Source organism: Haliotis rufescens, unplaced genomic scaffold (genome assembly GCF_023055435.1).
Source record: "Haliotis rufescens isolate VD_foot unplaced genomic scaffold, xgHalRufe1.0.p SCAF_1, whole genome shotgun sequence".
In the NCBI taxonomy this organism is placed as follows: Eukaryota; Metazoa; Mollusca; class Gastropoda; order Lepetellida; family Haliotidae; genus Haliotis; species Haliotis rufescens.
The window spans coordinates 40,214,074-40,229,404 of NW_025963779.1; the positions used below are offsets into that span (position 1 = coordinate 40,214,074).

At 44.3% G+C, this 15,331-nt stretch overlaps 1 protein-coding gene across 1 annotated transcript; it reads right to left on the bottom strand.

Annotated features, from left to right (window-relative positions):
* Window positions 1-1,797: 1,797 nt before the first annotated feature.
* Window positions 1,798-12,167, bottom strand: LOC124121890 (beta-1,4-galactosyltransferase 4-like). Its single transcript, XM_046485014.2, has 7 exons — window positions 11,731-12,167; window positions 11,263-11,495; window positions 10,866-11,056; window positions 10,112-10,231; window positions 9,757-9,861; window positions 7,733-7,867; window positions 1,798-2,216 (listed from the first exon to the last, which is right to left on the bottom strand). The coding sequence occupies exons 1-7, from the start codon at window positions 12,137-12,139 to the stop codon at window positions 2,171-2,173; spliced, it is 1,239 nt and encodes a 412-aa protein (XP_046340970.1). The 5' UTR covers window positions 12,140-12,167; the 3' UTR covers window positions 1,798-2,170.
* Between the last annotated feature and the right edge of the window lie 3,164 nt (window positions 12,168-15,331).

The window sequence follows — 15,331 nt, forward strand, 5'->3', positions numbered from 1 at the left end:
TGACATTATCTGTGATGACGGTAGAATAGTGTATGTAACAGTATCTGTGATGACGGTAGACTAGTGTATGTAACATTATCTGTAATAACGGTAGAATAGTGTATGTAACATTATCTGTGATGACGGTAGACTAGTGTATGTAACATTATCTGTGATGACGGTAGACTAGTGTATGTAACATTATCTGTGATGATGTTAGACTAGTCTATGTAACATTATCTGTGATGATGTTAGAGACCAGTGTATGTAACATTATCTGTGATGATGATGGACTAGTGTATGTAAAATTATCTGTGATGATGGTAGACTAGTGTATGTAACATTATCTGTGATGACGGTAGACCAGTGTATGTAACATTATCTGTGATGATGGTAGACTAGTGTATGTAACATTATCTGTGATGATGGTAGACAAGTGTATGTGACATTATCTGTGATGACGGTAGAATAGTGTATGTAACAGTATCTGTGATGACGGTAGACTAGTGTATGTAACATTATCTGTGATGACGGTAGAATAGTGTATGTAACATCATCTGTGATGATGGTAGACAAGTGTATGTGACATTATCTGTGATGACGGTAGAATAGTGTATGAAACATTATCTGTGATGACGGTAGACTGGTGTATATAATATTATCTGTGATGATGTTGCACTGGTGTATGTAACATTATCTGTGATGATGGTAGACTAGTGTGAGGGTGGAGTGTTGTGGCATCTGTGGTGTGAGGGTAGAGTGATGTGGCATCTGTGGTGTGAGGGTGGAGTGTTGTAGCAACTGTGGTGTGGTTGTGTGAGAGTGGAGTTTTGTAGCATCTGTGGTGTGTTTATGTGAGGGTGGAGTGATGTAGCATCTGTGGTGTGGTTGTATGAGGGTGGAATGTTGTAGCAACTGTGGTGTGGTTGTTTGAGGGTGGGGTGTTGCAGAATCTGTGGTATGGTTGTGTGTGGCTGGAGTGTTGTAGCATCTATGATGTTCTCCGAGGATGGAGTGTTGTAGCATTGTGGTGGGGTTGTGTGGGGTGGAGTGTTGTAGCATCTGCTGTGTGGTTGTGTGAGGGTGGAGTGTTGTAGCCTCTGTGATGTGGTTGTATAAGAATAGAGTGTTGTAGCATCTTTGATTCTGTTGTATGGAGGTGATTGAGTGAGTGAGTGAGTTGGGTTTAACTTTATTCAAGTTATATCAGGGCGTGTCAGGTTAATGTGGGAGGAAAGCCCGAAGTGATGCAGGTCTCAGACGGTTACCACTTCGGTGAAACCCACGAGCACGGGTATGGTGCTGACAAACCTAGAAACATAATCGGGGCGAACCGGGATTCGAACCCACAATCATAGGTTTCTGGCGTGCCCAAGGGACGCAACTCTGCACAGCGAATCGCGGCGCCTTAGACGACTGGGCCACCCGTGCCCCCTGTATGGAGGTGAAGTGTAGTAGCATCTGTGGTATAGTTGTTAGGTGTGGAGTGTTGTATTATCTGCAGTGTGGTGTGACAGTGTGTGGTGTTTTGTGGCGGTGTGTGATGTTGTGTGGTGGTGTGTGACGATGTGAGATGGTGTGTGACGATGTGTGAGATGATAAGTGGTGTTTGAAGGCGTATGGTCGTGTGTGGTGGCGTGTAAATGTGTGTGAAGCAATCTCGCACAATGGCAGCACCTACCTAGTTTATGTTTACAGCACCTACCTAGTTTATGTTTACAGCACCTACCTAATTTATGTTTACAGCACATGAGTTGAAATTCTATAATCACACATCATTCCCATAATGCAGAACGCAAACGCCGTATTCCCTCGCGATTCTTCCAGACTCACCACGGTATATCACCACGGTATACCACCACACAACCACCACCACAACAACAACAAGCAACAACATTAATTTTATGCACTGACCCTGTCGGTCTCCAGATATTAACCCCAGCGAGCATTATAACATAGTAGCATAGGTGGGTGCTACTGCCTCCACCACAGTCGCAGACGTTGCCATAGCTGGTACTGACACTACAGGCTGGGCGAGCTATCATCCCCAAAGATCTGAATCGTACTCATCGGTCGCATGCTTCAGGGAGGAGGCGTTAAGGTTGCTTTATCAGGTCCAATGCTGTGTGGCCCTTGCTCTTGTATCAGGGATGCTATGCCTTAAGTTTTGTAGTATTTGGCAATGTTTCATTTAAGGCATTTCCAAAGAACCGTCTACGACAGCATTGAAGAGTGGACTGCAACAAAATGGTTACACGTTGGTTATGAGCGAAAAATGTACAGATATATCATATCATAATGCCACTCAAACGTATTTCACTAAAGCATCAATAAGCAATAATGCACCTACAGACGGCATATGATACCGCCATTACTTGGGACACTGTGTACAGGTGGCAGACAGACAGATAAAACCGCCATTACTTGAGGCATTGTGTATACATGGCAGACAGACAGATGATACCTCCATTACTTGGGGCACTGTGTTTTGGTGACAGACAGATGATACCTCCATTACTTGGGACACTGTGTACAGGTGGCAGACAGACAGATAAAACCGTCATTACTTGGGACAATGTGTATAGATGGCAGGCAGACAGATGATACCGCCATTACTTGGGACAATGTGTATAGATGGCAGGCAGACAGATGATACCTCCATTACTTGGGGCACTGTTTATAGGTGGCAGACAGACAGATGATACCTCCATTATTTTGGACACTGTGTATAGGAGGCAGACAGACAGATGATACCTCCATTACTTGGGACACTGTGTATAGGAGGCAGACAGACAGATGATACCTCCATTACTTGGGACACTGTGTATAGAAGGCAGACAGACAGATGATACCTCCATTACTTTGGACACTGTGTATAATGGCAGACAGATAGATGATACCTCCATTACTTGGGACACTGTGTATAGGTGGCAGACAGATAGATGATACCTCCATTACTTGGGACACTGTGTATAGGAGGCAGACAGATAGATGATACCTCCATTACTTGGGACACTGTGTATAGGAGGCAGACAGATAGATGATACCTCCATTACTTGGGACACTGTGTATAGGAGGCAGACAGATAGATGATACCTCCATTACTTGGGACACTGTGTATAGGAGCCAGACAGATATATGATACCTCCATTACTTGGGACACTGTGTATAATGGCAGACAGATAGATGATACCTCCATTACTTGGGACACTGTGTATAGGAGGCAGACAGATAGATGATATCTCCATTACTTTGGACACTGTGTATAGGAGGCAGACAGATAGATGATACCTCCATTACTTGGGACACTGTGTATAATGGCAGACAGATAGATGATACCTCCATTACTTGGGACACTGTGTATAGGTGGCAGACAGATTGATGATACCTCCATTACTTGGGACACTGTGTAAAGGTGGCAGACAGATAGATGATACCTCCATTACTTGGGACACTGTGTATAGGAGGCAGACAGATAGATGATACCTCCATTACTTGGGACACTGTGTATAATGGCAGACAGATAGATGATACCTCCATTACTTGGGACACTGTGTATAGGTGGCAGACAGATAGATGATACCTCCATTACTTGGGACACTGTGTATAGGTGGCAGACAGATAGATGATACCTCCATTACTTGGGACACTGTGTATAGGTGGCAGACAGATAGATGATACCTCCATTACTTGGGACACTGTGTATAGGTGGCAGAAAGATAGATGATACCTCCATTACTTGAGACACTGTGTATAGGTGGCAGACAGATAGATGATACCTCCATTACTTCGGACACTGTGTATAGATGCCAGACAGACAGATGATACCGGCATTACTTGGGACACTTTGTATGGGTGGCAGACAGACAGATGATATCTCCATTACTTGGGACACTGTGTATAGGAAGCAGACAGACATATGATACCGGCATTACTTGGGACACTGTGTATAGGTGGCAGACAGATAGATGATACCTCCATTACTTGGGACACTGTGTGTAGGAGGCAGACAGATAGATGATACCTCCATTACTTGGGACACTGTGTATAGGTTGCACACAGACAGATGATACCGCAATTACTTGGGACAATGTATATAGGAGGCAGACAGACAGATGATAACTCCTTTACTTGGGACAATGTGTATGGGTGGCAGACAGATAGATGATACCGGCATTACTTGGGACACTGTGTATAGGAAGCAGACAGACAGATGATACCTCCATTACTTGGGACACTGTGTATTGGTTGCACACAGACAGATGATACCTCCATTACTTGGGACACTGTGTATAGATGGCAGACGCTGAGATGATACCGGCATTACTTGGAGCAATGTGTATAGGTGGCAGACGCTGAGGTGATACCGGCATTACTTGGGGCACTGTGTATAGGTGGCAGACGCTGAGATGATACCGGCATAACTTGGGGCAATGTGTATAGATGGCAGACGCTGAGATGATACCGGCATTACTTAGGGCAATGTGTATAGATGGCAGACGCTGAGATGATACGGGCATTACTTGGGACAATGTGTATAGATGGCAGGCAGACAGATGATACCGCTATTACTTGGGACAATGTGTATAGGAGGCAGACAGACAGATGATACCGCCATTACTTGGCACAATATGTATAGGAGGCAGACAGACAGATGATACCGCCATTACTTGGGACAATGTGTATAGGAGGCAGACAGACAGATGATACCTCCATTACTTGGGACAATGTGTATAGGTGGCAGACGCTGAGATGATACGGCATTACTATGGGCAATGTGTATAGATGGCAGACGCTGAGATGATACCGTCATTACTTGGGACACTGTGTATAGGTGGCAGACAGATAGATGATACCTCCATTACTTGGGACACTGTGTATAGGAGGCAGACAGATAGATGATACCTCCATTACTTGGGACACTGTGTATAGGTGGCAGACAGATAGATGATACCTCCATTACTTGGGACACTGTGTATAGGTGGCAGACAGATAGATGATACCTCCATTACTTGGGACACTGTGTATAGGTGGCAGACAGATAGATGATACCTCCATTACTTGGGACACTGTGTATAGGTGGCAGACAGATAGATGATACCTCCATTACTTGGGACACTGTGTATAGGAGGCAGACAGACAGATGATACCTCCATTACTTGGGACACTGCGTATAGGAGGCAGACAGATAGATGATACCTCCATTACTTGGGACACTGTGTATAGGAGGCAGACAGATAGATGATACCTCCATTACTTGGGACACTGTGTATAGGTGGCAGACAGATAGATGATACCTCCATTACTTGGGACACTGTGTAAAGGTGGCAGACAGATAGATGATACCTCCATTACTTGGGACACTGTGTATAGGAGGCAGACAGATAGATGATACCTCCATTACTTGGGACCCTGTGTATAGGTGGCAGACAGATAGATGATACCTCCATTACTTGGGACACTGTGTATAGGTGGCAGACAGATAGATGATACCTCCATTACTTGGGACACTGTGTATAGGAGGCAGACAGATAGATGATACCTCCATTACTTGGGACACTGTGTATAGGAGGCAGACAGATAGATGATACCTCCATTACTTGGGACACTGTGTATAGGAGGCAGACAGATAGGTGATACCTCCATTACTTGGGACACTGTGTATAATGGCAGACAGATAGATGATACCTCCATTACTTGGGACACTGTGTATAGGAGGCAGACAGATAGATGATACCTCCATTACTTGGGACACTGTGTATAATGGCAGACAGATAGATGATACCTCCATTACTTGGGACACTGTGTATAGGTGGCAGACAGATAGATGATACCTCCATTACTTGGGACACTGTGTAAAGGTGGCAGACAGATAGATGATACCTCCATTACTTGGGACACTGTGTATAATGGCAGACAGATAGATGATACCTCCATTACTTGGGACACTGTGTATAGGAAGCAGACAGATAGATGATACCTCCATTACTTGGGACACTGTGTATAGGTGGCAGACAGACAGATGATACCTCCATTACTTGGGACACTGTGTATAGATGGCAGACAGATAGATGATACCGGCATTACTTGGGACACTGTGTATAGGTGGCAGACAGACAGATGATACCTCCATTACTTTGGACAATGTGTATAGATGGCAGACAGACAGATGATACCTCCATTACTTGGGACACTGTGTATAGTTGCACACAGACAGATGATACCGCCATTACTTGGGACAATGTATATAGGAGGCAGACAGACAGATGATACATCCATTACTTGGGACAATGTGTATAGGTGGCAGACAGACAGATGATACCGGCATTACTTGGGACACTGTGTATAGGAAGCAGACAGACAGATGATACCTCCATTACTTGGGACACTGTGTATAGGTTGCACACAGACAGATGATACCTCCATTACTTGGGACACTGTGTATAGATGGCAGACGCTGAGATGATACCGGCATTACTTGGAGCAATGTGTATAGATGGCAGACGCTGAGATGATACCGGCATTACTTAGGGCAATGTGTATAGATGGCAGACGCTGAGATGATACGGGCATTACTTGGGACAATGTGTATAGATGGCAGGCAGACAGATGATACCGCCATTACTTGGGACAATGTGTATAGATGGCAGGCAGACAGATGATACCGCCATTACTTGGCACAATATGTATAGGAGGCAGACAGACAGATGATACCGCCATTACTTGGGACAATGTGTATAGGAGGCAGACAGACAGATGATACCGCCATTACTTGGGACAATGTGTATAGGAGGCAGACAGACAGATGATACCTCCATTACTTGGGACAATGTGTATAGGAGGCAGACAGACAGATGATACCTCCATTACTTGGGACAATGTGTATAGGAGGCAGACAGACAGATGATACCTCCATTACTTGGGACAATGTGTATAGATGGCAGACGCTGAGATGATACCGGCATTACTTAGGGCAATGTGTATAGATGGCAGACGCTGAGATGATACGGGCATTACTTGGGACAATGTGTATAGATGGCAGGCAGACAGATGATACCGCCATTACTTGGGACAATGTGTATAGATGGCAGGCAGACAGATGATACCGCCATTACTTGGCACAATATGTATAGGAGGCAGACAGACAGATGATACCGCCATTACTTGGGACAATGTGTATAGGAGGCAGACAGACAGATGATACCTCCATTACTTGGGACAATGTGTATAGGAGGCAGACAGACAGATGATACCTCCATTACTTGGGACAATGTGTATAGGAGGCAGACAGACAGATGATACCTCCATTACTTGGGACAATGTGTATAGGAGGCAGACGCTGAGATGATACGGCATTACTATGGGCAATGTGTATAGATGGCAGACGCTGAGATGATACCGTCATTACTTGGGACACTGTGTATAGGTGGCAGACAGATAGATGATACCTCCATTACTTGGGACACTGTGTATAGGAGGCAGACAGATAGATGATACCTCCATTACTTGGGACACTGTGTATAGGTGGCAGACAGATAGATGATACCTCCATTACTTGGGACACTGTGTATAGGTGGCAGACAGATAGATGATACCTCCATTACTTGGAACACTGTGTAAAGGAGGCAGAGAGATAGGGTGTTGAGGTCTCTGTCACCCTGTAGATAAAAGTATGGCAGTATAGGATCACTCATTACGTTCTAAATGTCGATTCAAATGTTACGCTTGGCCTTGGTGTAAAATCAAATCTCACCTGTAGTGTTGTGGGTCAAATCGCACTTTGACCCATGTAAACAACGTTGACTCTTCCACGCTGTCCACAGTATACTTCAGTGACGTTATACCGTCGATGGCCGCTCGTTTACCTGCCTCCCAGAGTAACTCTTTCCTAAAGAAAGTAAAGTCTTAGAATAGTTGTGTCGAAATAATTCAGAAAAAAGTATAATCTTTCTGTCAATTAAACGCAGCGGCTCGGTGTGTCAACCATGAGAGAACACAACTACCATTGTCATCTATATAGTTCCTGATTGACTGGGTCGTCACGCAGCATAAGAGATTTTAATGTCACGTCAGACATTATTTTGTTAAACTATACCCCATGTCTGATGTATTTGTTTAGTCTACTATAATTAAGGTTCGTGTAGAAGCCGTTATATCGCTCTGCGGCCTTGTCAATCAAGCACATTGTAACTCAACCCTTACTTTATAATAGCTTAAGTCAATAGGATCCCGCCTCAAGTTTCTGTGCTGAATCCCGATCCAATACCTTCTTCATCTGCACCCGTTAAATGAGCAATTATTACAACCCTGTCTACGTGATACCTTTATGGAACTGTATAAAGTGTCCAGCTTCATGTTCAGGTTGTCTGGTATTCCGCTTGCATGTGTAGGATGTGCTGCTCGGAGGAAACCTCTGGAGATTCAGCTGGAAATGTCTGAGCAGGAAAGTCCGCTCAACGTTGTGCTTGTGATATCAGAAGAGGTATTCCCCTCATTGTGTCATTTTGTCGTTGTATTGTTACATACTGTGTTTGGAATGTTCCTGTACGGTACCAGACGATGGATTACATCGGAAGTTACTTTGAAACGGTTACTTAAAGCTTGCTCAAGTTCTCAAGCTAGTTTCTTGAGAAGACATCAACTTTGGCGGAAACACGTTCCACTAAACACCAATTTGGATAAATGTCAACACAGAAGGTCTTCAAGTAAGACCAAAGTAAATATATGACCGATGTCCCCAGATCGCCAGCGACATCCCAACACGAGCCCCCAGTCAACGTTGTTCCACAGCTGCAGCGATGACAATGAAAATGTAAAAGAGACCCTGGACTGTAATGTTAGAGTGAGTGCGTGAGTATGGTTTTACGCCGCTTTTAGCAATATTCCAGCAATATCACGGCGGGGGACACAAGAAATGGGCTTCACACATTGTACCCATGTCGGGAATCGAACCCGGGTCTTCGGCGTGGCGTGCAAACGCTTTAACCACTAGACTACCCGACCGCCCCCTGTGCTGTTAGATCAATACCAGGACTTTACATGTGAATATTTACTTGCTATATTTAGTATTTCTTAAGTTTATATTAGTTGTCATTTTCTTGATAACATATGATTGTACAGAATTATTTAAGACATGATATCCTGCCTTAAAGAGAGAGGCAGATGTCAGAGTCACAGATGTCCCTGTGTGACACGTACACAATGTTATTACTGTCATTTACGTTCGTGTCAAACATAATCTGTTATATGACAGAGCTTCCTTATCAATCAGGCTATTGTTATCCAACCCTTACTTTGTAATAACTCAAGTCAATAGGGTCCTGCCTCAATGTTTTGTGCTTGGAATATCCGCTCTCGACTTTTGTGTGTGCTGTGTATTTTGTGACGTGTGATTACTAAATGTGCTGAATCTTCCAACTTTCTTTGACTACCTGTGGCGAATGATGGGGTTGCCCTTCGGTCGAGTGATTGTAGCTGTGGTATTTACCTGTTGTGATTGACTGTGTTACCCTCATCAGTCGAGTGATTGTAGCTGTGGTATTTACCTGTGGTGAATGATGGGGTTGCCCTCTTCGGTCGAGTGATTGTAGCTGTGGTATTTACCTGTGGTGATTGACTGTGTTACCCTCATCACTCGAGCGATTGTAGCTGTAGTATTTACCTGTGGGGATTGACTGGGTTCTCCTCGTTAGTCGAGTGATTGTAGCTGTAGTATTTACCTGTGGTGATTGACTGTGTTACCCTCGTAAGTCGAGTGATTGTAGCTGTAGTATTTACCTGTGGTGATTGACTGGGTTGCCCTCGTCAGTCGAGTGATTGAAACTGTAGTACCTCCCAATCTGAATAGATACTTCATACACTGGATTACTCAGGAGATCCAATCTGGAACCAGGCGGTATCAAGGTAAGGCAAGGTTAGACATGACCGTTAGTTCGCCAGTCCGTGACATGTTACAATTAGGCCGTTGTGAGATAAAATAAGCGTGTGATCACCATGAAATTCGGGATTTATAACCTTTGCACATAACATATGCTCTATAACTGGCTTGTGGACGCCGGTACGGTGGAATCGTTACTGGAGAAGATATTGTTTTATTCGGGGCGAATTCTGGTGTTTCCGCCACTGACGTTACCTGAACCTCATGTCGTCGTCCTCGCCCCCCCAGCCCATGTACAGGTTGGAGAAACCATTCACACCACGGAACTGTTGCTCGGTGAAGGCTAGAACGCCTCCGATATACCTCCGCATGGCGCTGAAACGAGACAAGACGGTCCTTAACCTGTGTGTGATAAATGCAGTGGTACCTGCGAGACCTTCACGTTGCATGTACCCAGAGATGACCTATTTGCGAGAAGTGCAGGTAGAAAGCATAGTTTTGTAACACATGTATCGCCGTGTAAGAGAAGGATGAGAAACACTTGTTTTGTAAAAGCAGACATCACGAAGACACAATAGCGCACAAATTAGTAGCAGTAGGCATGATTAGGTCGGAAAACTCCGGCTTGTTGCTGAATATGTTAATAGATCAACAAGTGTGACTACAGGGTTATAGAATTTACACGGTGTGAAATGCGCAGTGGTCGTGGTAGACGAAACAAACTCCAGACAAGGCCGTCAGGTAAAACTCACAGCGTTACGGTATAGCTTCAGATCACCATCTAGGATAAACAATCTAGGGTCATCAACCACAGGCGAATAAATGATCGCACTTTGAGCAGTCGGACCTGAAGTTGCAGTATTAAACAATTTGTGCGTAGGAGTAAGTGGCCGTCAGATTGAATTCCGAGAGGATAACGCCCACCCATACAAAGCCCAATGGGTGGTTTATTTTAGTTTCATGTAATATAGTATATAAACAATGAGGGCATAAAGAAACACGGCCTTACTGGTAATAGTACTTCCTGACGGCAGCCACCAGATGCGCCACCTGCCCAGGGCGACAGGTGTACGGTATCCGGTCATCTTCAGGAATCAGGTCCACATCGTGGAAGATGTAACAGTCATAGTTGCCACGACGCATCGCTTCCATGAAGCCCGCGTTCATCATTAACGCCTTGTTGAATACCCCAGCAGATCCCTGGTGGAAGTGACCATATGGCACATCAAAATGTACAAGGTATGCATTACACTTGATACAAATATAGAAAACATTGCACACTTCATATCCGCGTAGTTAAGACCAGAGAGACCGTCTATGTCTCTGTCTATGATGGCAGATTTCGTGTTATTGTTCTACTTGTAGCAGAGGTGTGATATTGCTCCCCCTGGGAGGGTGGTGATTACCTGTTCTACCACATAGAAGGTGAAGTCTCGGCGCTGTCGCAGTAGGTAGGGTACCAGGTTGTTCAGGAGTATCGGTAGGTGGTGATGACGGTTTCGGAAAGGGATAATGATGGCTGACTTCTGTTCGGCTGCACACTGAGGCGGGCGGAAATGGCCGGCACCCGTCCCTAAAGGGGCGAAAGCATTCTGCACCTCCTCATAGCTTACATTCTGTTTGTTAACTCGCAGTCGTCCTACAAATATATGCATATATCAAAGTAGTTTGAATGAGCATAGTTTTACGCCGCTTCCAGCAATATCACTGCGGGGGGCACCAGAAATAAGCTTCAGACATTGTACCCATATGGGCAATCGAACCCGGCCTTCCAGTGTACGCAATTATTTCGTGTTCCTGAACATGTGTATTGTGCGATGCTTGAACAAACCAACGTAAACCTACATAAACAACAAAAATGCCCTTATACGAACCTTGGCCAGAGCTTGTCAAACACTTTGAGAGACCCATGGGGTTGAGCAGCTTGGCATCGATGTACGGACTGACAGTTATCGGTGGAAGCTGTGCATAGTCGCCTCGTTCACAAAACCACCAAAGCAACATCACCAACACCAGTAGTGTGAGCCAACCAGGACAGCGTCTCCGCAACCCACGTAACATACCCATGCACATTCTTAACACAAAGTACTGTAATTCTGTACAGAAGGACGCTACCTCAGTGCATAATGTACCAGCAACGTTAGTAGTGTAAGTCAGATGCAACTGGCCATCTTTGTCATTTAGAAAGCCGTAGTGACCTGCTGGTGCGTACCCTGGAGTAGGTGTGAGGCATGTTGTGTCCGACGTCAGCAGAGTGAAACTGCAGGGCAAGATTATCTTCATCTCAGTCAACACAATCTCATCTAATGGCGTCTAGGTGACAAATGTTCTGTCTGAGGTGCACTTCAGACGAGCTGATTCTCCTGTAGATTAGAAGAATATAACATTGTAATTGGGGAAAACGTGTGTCATATATACTTGTATTTAATATACAATGTCTGGGGGACAATGCACACGAGGACTAATTCTCCTGGACAGTACATCCGAGTTTCCAATGTCCCTAGACAGTGAAAACTAGTGATCATTGTCCACGGACAAAAAATCTCACAAACCATTGTCTGAGGTTAGGGTTGAGCGTCCTGTCAATGTCTATCTTTTTGTGCTTAATGTCCTTATGTCCGCTTTCAACTGGTGGGGATAATTTGCATATTAATATGTTGACTCCTAAACGTATATTGGTGTCTGTCCAATTACTTATGCATGTATGAGTTTACGTGCGTTTACGTATAAGGTATTTACGATTAAAATATATAATAAATTAAAGCAATAAAGACAAAGACACCTTCTTCATAGACATTAAAAAGACGCATAGTTAGTAATATCGTAAATATCTTACAGAGTGTTGCAAACATCAATACAAAGTTAATGCTTATAATGAATTGGTAATTTTTGCATGGATTGGGATTGATCTGTGTCCAAAGAATGAGGTACTGGGGAAATTTGGTGAAAAGATTGAACAATCGCAAAAACACAGCCACGTGAGAGCCTGCCGCCGAAACACACCAACTTGACATGTATGCGCAACATCACTTGTTGGGCTATGAAAAACGTTGGGTTTTCATTTGCATACAACAACAATCTTACAGCAAGTGAACAGTAAAAACGTGCCACGACTGACGGAAGCCCAACGCAACAACGCCATCGGCGACTGCAAACAGGAGAATCATTTTCAGCTTTATACAGGTTTTTCCAAGTAGCACCAGACACCATTCCAAGACTGATGAACCGTTATCAGACATACGGGACAACCCGCTGCCTTGCAAGATCCGGTCTAGATCACCACTAGAGCACAAGACTCCTACGGCCATGTCACTTACGTGAAAGAACCACCATCGTCACCTGTACAACTCCAGCAATACAAGGATTGCGTTTGAAAGCAGCACAGCGAGGAGCCGTTTACGCGCTGAAGGTATTCGCGCTAGACGACCACTTCGAGGTGTCATTTTGACGGACCTGCGACGCCATTGGTGTCAAGGTCACAGAGTATGGCCACAACTGCGATGGAGACAAGTTTGGTTTAGTACCGTAATTATTATTCGCCATGCGGACGTCGTGTTTAACAGTGGGGAACGTTATGCACGAACTGCATACAGGAAGTGGACAGACTTGGTGGTGGTACTGTGATGATGAGGGCAGCCATCTTACTTCTGCAAGTTCTGGGACACGCGTTACACGGATGAGATTTTACGGCCACACGTCCTTCCCATTATGCACTAAGCGAATTTCATTTTTTCAGGAATCACAATATCCAGGTCCTGCCATGACCCTCGAGGTCTCCAGATTTATACCAAATCGAACATTTATGGGATGCATTGGTTCAACGACTGCGAGCACGTCAGCAACAACTACAGAATCTCCTAAACTTGGCACAAGCATTGCAGGCAGAGTGGGTAAACATTCACCAGACCACAATTCGGAATCTTATTCCTTCTGCTAAGATCCCAAAAACATTACATCACACACATATATATTGTCACACTTCATAATACACACAAAGGCATTTTGATTATACACATACATGTTTTGTATCCACTTCAACAGTAGTGGTTAAATGCCAAGAATTCATCTGACATCATGTTTGAGAGAATGGGTGAGCTAATTATCTCTTTTCTCTATCTGCTCTTTGTATATAGTCCTTGTGAACACATTGTGCAATCATGTCCCAGAGGTACACACACACGCGCGTGCGTGAGTGAGTGAGTGAGTGAGTGAGTAGGTGAGAGAGAGAGAGAGAGAGAGAGAGAGTGTGTGTGTGTGTGTGTGTGTGTGTGTGATCGTATCACAATTCCTTGAATCTATGCTCATGATATCAATCACTGGATTTTTTTACAGACCGCCGTTATATAGCTGGAATATTGCCTGAGTGCGTCGTTAAACAACAAACAAACAAATATGCTTAATGGATCGTTGATCAGGCGATATAATATATATAATATATTAAAAGTAAAATAGAGAGGTAACTAACACAAGCGAAAGCGAGTTAGATTCGCTTTGAAACAACGAGTTGTAAGATAAACGGTATCTGACAGTCACGAGTGCAGTATTCTGTTTCTTATACACCCTAAAATCGCACCTTTTAGCATCGAATCGATGCATATCGTCTATATTCCTGATCTCAGAGTTTTCTGACCACCGGGAAAGGACAACTCATCTCAAGTCGTCTATTAATGTTGACACCTTTATTCCATCCAGACGTACATGCTGGCTGTCATGATCTGTCTCCCGTCAGCCCCCTCGATATCCGGTCTGTCATTCAGAATTGTTGGAAAGTTCTCTGGATATTCTCTCTGCACATCTTCCTTTGTGAGATGACCAGGGTTAGGCAAAATGCTGTGATGGCACTGACAATGTTAGAGAACAGTGACCGGGTACTCTGTTATGTGGCATATCATCTTGGTTACATGCCTATAGCACCTATTCACCGTCATCGTCTCCGTGTGTTTGACTTTAAGTATCCACTGACAGTGAAGTCTGGAAGTTATCACAAGATCGTGCCTGGTACCCTGGTAAGTCATCATCTAAAAAATTCAGCACTCTGGAAGACAATGTTTATACTTCGTCAGCTTCGATTTTTATCAAGCCTAGCTTTTCAGAATCCTGTCTAGACAGAAGACCAGGTTTACCTCTCATTTTCGATTTCGGATGAACCTGGATTGTCATACTTGTTTTTTCGTTCACAGGTCAATTCCCATCTGACTAAGAGCATATATTGGCTTAGCATCACCATACGGGTGGAGTATATATGGAGATCTGAGTACTGCAACATTTGAGAAAATATTTCTGACACCTTCTGATATGGTGTTGCATTAGGCTGCAGAGTCTATCTGGCATTTCACTGGCGTGAATTTATGCTCTGTGTCAGATGTTGAGAAGTTGACAAAGTAGTTCTTGCCTCCTGCGTTAATGCCTATATTGTACACGTGTTGAGTCTCTAAAGAGTATATTAGGTACGCTTCCTCTGGTGTGTGCTAACTG